A 4,935-nucleotide genomic window follows, 5' to 3' on the forward strand; every position below is an offset into this window, starting at 1 on the left:
ATTTTAGCATATGATAAATCATAAACTCTTATAAGAGTCGAAATACTATATATTTAAATCCGCATTAAGAAATTAGAAACCAAAAAAAGCTTTATAATCATTCTAAAGCCTGATTTTCTTACACAATGAAATTAGAGCATGATTTCCTACTTTAAACCATGACATATGACCATAGAGCACTAAACGTAACAAAAAGTAGCACTGAGTCCCTGGTGAGCATGCAAATTTCTGTGAATTATTGCAACATAATGGAACACAACATCAAAGAAAACAAAAGACTTGTATAACATAAACATATAATTGTGGTAAAATATAAATTGCAAGAACGCTTTCATATTCATGCAGTCTTACCAATTTAATATAATTGAACCCAAAACTGGGTTTGTTGTATCTTCCATCAGCATTCCAGAAGACTGAATTATCTATAGTTTGGTATGACTCAGAAGACTGAACTATCTATAGTTTGGTATGAGTCAGAAGAAAATCCATGCAAGCATATCTGTTTCCAGAACCTCTAATTACTATATAGTGTGTCCCAAGCAAAGAAACACCAGATCTCACAGACGAGCAGCCCCAGGGAAAAAGGAAGCTCAAATGCAAATTTCACAACTGAAATCAATCCAATTCACTGAGACAGTCTATGTAAAAATTTGTCAGGCAGCAACACTGATACCTGCATGCATGCCATAACAAGTTCTCTCCTACCGGTGGGCCTTCATTCAAGTACCTTGACATCTTTTTATGACTAATGCATGGCTCCTCACCTTCTGTTGAAAAATAAATTAGATTCGGATAAAATAAGAATCAATCAAAATGGCAAAATGCTAACAAAACATGCAAGCAAAATTAATAAACACAGATTTCACTACTGCAAATACTAAAAGTTTATAACTGGTACTTTAGTTGAGCAAAGCATAAATGCTACAACATGTTTATGTGGGTGCCAGCTGAATCTTTACGAGCAACTTCCTAACAAGGTTACCTACAAATTGATTAAGGATGTAGAAATTAGAAGATAGTGTTCTCCTCTGATAAATATGTCAACTTATTATGTAATTTACACTACCGAGAAGTTCAGAAACAAGACTCAGGTACTACTATAATTAGATGCTACAAGCCTTCTCGCTTATTGCTATCCATGGCCACCGCTGTGTGACATTCTGATATATGTTTGGCATCTTTCCAGTAAAACAGAAAAGATCTTGCCGATACAGAATGGCCACTTAAAAAGAAGTTGGATCTATTGCAAAAGCATTTAAACTATAAGTATACCTAAGATGGATCAACGTTTCTCCTACTTCACTAATGAATAACATAAAGCCAAAAAATCTTATAATGAAAAAAATAATGGTTTATTCTGCTATTGTTACTTCTTGATTTGCAAGGGAACTGAATTATTTTTCTTCCATAACCTCTCTTTTGAAATGACTGCCAAATGCCCGGACATTTCAAACAAATGCCCATTTGAAAAGATTAAAGCGAGTCATTATTTTAGCTTTAAAAAAATTAAAAAGTGCAACCAGGTGATCGTTGGTACAAATAAAGAAAAGCAACAGCAACATACATTGGTTAGGATGGGACTCCTGTGGTTCACGAACCCCTTCAGTGTTTGCATAACACGCCCCTTATTGGAGCTGTTGTTGCAACTTCATGGTCTGAACTCTGCTGGTAGCAAAATTTGCTGGTGATCAATTAAAATGAACCTGGGCTGGTTGTCATTTTATATACAAAGATTGCACATGTCACGTTATGTTCCATCCATTCCCTCAATCAGCATTGAGTATGTCTGAGGATGAAGCTTGGAACCCATCTGCTCCATAATGGTTATCAATTCAGAGCAGCTACTGACAAGACCCCTCTTGAGCAAACCATCATAGAGAACTTTCCAAGCTACTTCATCAAGATTATATCCACATGTGAGCAAACTACAGAAAACGGCTTTTGCCTTCTCGATATTATTTTCAATAAATAGCCCACATACAAGCAACTTGGAAGACTCTAATGTCGGTAAATGACCATCCTCAATCATCTTTTCCAGCAGGATTACCGCCTCTTCATACACTTGCAACTGACAACAACAGTTAATAAGAAAATGATAGATATCCTGACTGGGAGATATCTGCCTATCTCTCATATGACCATATAGCCTCTGGGCTAATTCCAAGCGTCCCTCTTTGCAAATACCTACTATAAGCTTTTCATATGTACTGACATTGGGTGCACAGCCATGTTCCACCATCTTCTCAAACAGATCTAAAGCAATTTGATAATCCAAAGTCTTCCATACATCAGCAATATCAGTGAAGTTTGAGGCCGAATCAAGTCTGACCATATAGCCATTTTTCCTCAAGAGCGAAACATGTTTGATCAGAAAAGAATAGGTATAGTGAGAAGGATCACAGCAAGCATCAAACATACGCTTAAGAACACCAAATGCAGAATCTAAGAGTCCCAGACGTCCGTAAGTGTTGATCAATAATGTGTAGGCCAACGAATCTGCTCTAATTCCTTCTTCACTCATCTTAACCATCCATTTTTCTGCCTCTTCTATATCCCCTATGCTGCAATATGCATGGATAAATGAAGTGTAAATAATTACATCTGGCAGACTACCGGAACAAACCATCTCATTGAACAATCTATGAGCATGGCTAAAATCCCCTTCTTTCAGCCTCTGTTTGATTAGTATGGAATAAGTATGTGGTGTATGCATCAGGCCTGCGCTTAACATCTTCTCCACCAGTAATATTGCATCCTGCAATTTTCCTTCTTTGCACATTGCATCTATCACAGTATTGTACGTGCATGCGTTCGGCACACAGCCCTCCATAAGCATCCTATCAAATAAAGCACAAGCATCATTGATTTTCCCCACCTTGCAGTAACCATCAATCAAAGCAGTAAATATCACTTCATTTGACTTTATGCCTTTCTCCTTGAGAGAATCAAACTGAGCATGAGCTTCTTCCAGTCTCCCACTCTTACAAAGACTGTCTATGAAAACACCATAGGTCCACTGGTCAGGCACCAAACCACTATCCTTCATCAAATTAAGCAACCTATAAGCACAGTCAAAATCGCCTGCTTTACAATGGCCATGTATTAGTGAGTTGTACGTAATCACACTAGGTTCGAGCTTCAGATTGAGCATCTTAGTGAGCAATGCCATTGCCTGGTTAACATCTTTTTTATTACAAAACCCAAATATTAATTCATTGAACGTCCGAGCATTCGGATGACACTTATTCGATTCCATTAAAGCCTTAACACCCATTGCAGCCTCAACTGCTCCCTCCTTGCAATACCCATCAATCAACGCGTTGTACGTGACAACAGTAGGAGCCAACCGTTTCTCCAACATCTTCTCCAGCAACTTCCTACCCTCCTCCACCTTATTTTCCTTACACACACTATCAATAAGCACGGTATAAGTATGAGCATTTGGCTCACAACCCTTTTCCTGCATCTCTTCAAACAGCCCCATTGCTCTCGTTTTATCTCCCAATCTACAAAAAGCACCAATAAGAACCGTATACGTCCTGACAGTCGCTTCACAACCATCCTCCCCCATCTGAGAAAACAACTGGAAAGCCTCACCAACCCGATCCGCCTCACACAGCCCGTGTATCAAATTCGTATAAGAAACCTCATTTCTACGACAACCCTTCTCCGGCATTACCCTAAACACACTATAAGCACTATCCACATCCTTATTCCTACAATGCCCCAGTATCATAGAAGTATAACTAAACGTATCCGGCCGCAACCCGGCCTGCCCTATCTTACTAAAATAGCACCCAGCCTCGGCCACATTCCCTACCTTACAATACGCATTGACCATGGTGTTAAAAGTATGCAAATTCGGCCGAACACCGGCCTCCAACATCTCTACATAAACGTTTTTGAGATCTTCGAGCAGCGAGAATTTAGACAAGCACATGAGGAGGAAGTTGCAGGACCTGAGAGTGAGGGGGAAGGCGCGCTCGGCGGTGAGGAGGCGGAGGCGGCGGAGGACGAAGAGGGCGGCGGCGGGGGAGGCGGCGGATTTGATCATGGAAATGCGGATGTTATGGGCGGCGGGGAGGAGGGAGGGGATGGGGAGGAGGAGGGAGAGGAGGAGGGAGTGGGAGAGGAGGGAGTGGCGGAAGGAGGGTTTGAGGGAGAGGAAGTGGAAGAAGGAGAGGGCGGTGTGGGGGGAGAGATGGGGGAGGAGGGAGGAGGCTTGGGATGGGGATATGGAGGGGATTAAGGGTTTGAGGAAGGGGTGGTTTTGCCAGTTGGGGTGGGTGAGGAGAATGGAGAGCAGCTGGGAGGAGAGGTGGTCGAGACTGGGGTGAGGAGGTGAGGTGGAGAAGAAGCGTTTGGGGTTGGGGTTGAGGAGGAGAGAGAAGGACCCAAGTGAGGGAATGGGTTTGGGTTTCATGGTGGTGGTGGTGGTGGGGAGGAGGAGATTCATTCATGGCTTCTGGTTCTGGTTGTTTGAGGAGGAGGAGGAGCAGAAGAAGAAGAGAGTGGAGGCATGGCTTATTGGCTTCTTGGAGTCGGCTTCTGCTTATTTACTCGCGCACTTCTGGGCCGGGTGGGTCGTTGGGCTTTTCGGATTGTGCTTTGCTTCAGGAGCATTGTATCAGTTTACTTCAATTCCAGGTTAGAACCATTGAAGCAAACCGTTATCTTTCAATACTCGAGGCCCATGACATTGATTGCTTCACCAAGAGAATTGCGATACAATGTTTTGGTGAGTGTGTATATCGTCCTTTTTGTAACGTGCATTTCAAATAAAATCTGACATTGAAAATGTGTGACTGGCTTCTGATGTGTCTTTGGGTTGGCTATGTTAGGAATTCGAGAAGTGCAAAGTTTACGAGGTTCGACAAAGAACTTGTCTACGTCCTCGGACTGCTGGGTTTCACTATAGAAGAACAAGACAAACAA

The 4,935-nt window shown here is 41.9% G+C and overlaps 1 protein-coding gene across 1 annotated transcript; it reads right to left on the reverse strand.

Annotated features, from left to right (window-relative positions):
• Positions 1–227: 227 nt before the first annotated feature.
• LOC126801568 (pentatricopeptide repeat-containing protein At5g65560) lies at positions 228–4,425 on the reverse strand. Its single transcript, XM_050528959.1, has 2 exons — positions 1,565–4,425; positions 228–767 (listed from the first exon to the last, which is right to left on the reverse strand). Exon 1 carries the CDS (start codon positions 4,421–4,423, stop codon positions 1,748–1,750), a length of 2,676 nt encoding a protein of 891 aa, XP_050384916.1. The 5' UTR covers positions 4,424–4,425; the 3' UTR covers positions 228–767; positions 1,565–1,747.
• Between the last annotated feature and the right edge of the window lie 510 nt (positions 4,426–4,935).

This window comes from Argentina anserina, chromosome 7 (assembly GCF_933775445.1).
Source record: "Argentina anserina chromosome 7, drPotAnse1.1, whole genome shotgun sequence".
In the NCBI taxonomy this organism is placed as follows: Eukaryota; Viridiplantae; Streptophyta; class Magnoliopsida; order Rosales; family Rosaceae; genus Argentina; species Argentina anserina.

Coding starts and splice junctions, on each gene's coding strand:
- LOC126801568 (XM_050528959.1), bottom strand. CDS start 4,423: ATGAAACCCAAACCCATTCCCTCACTTGGGTCCTTCTCTCTCCTCCTC.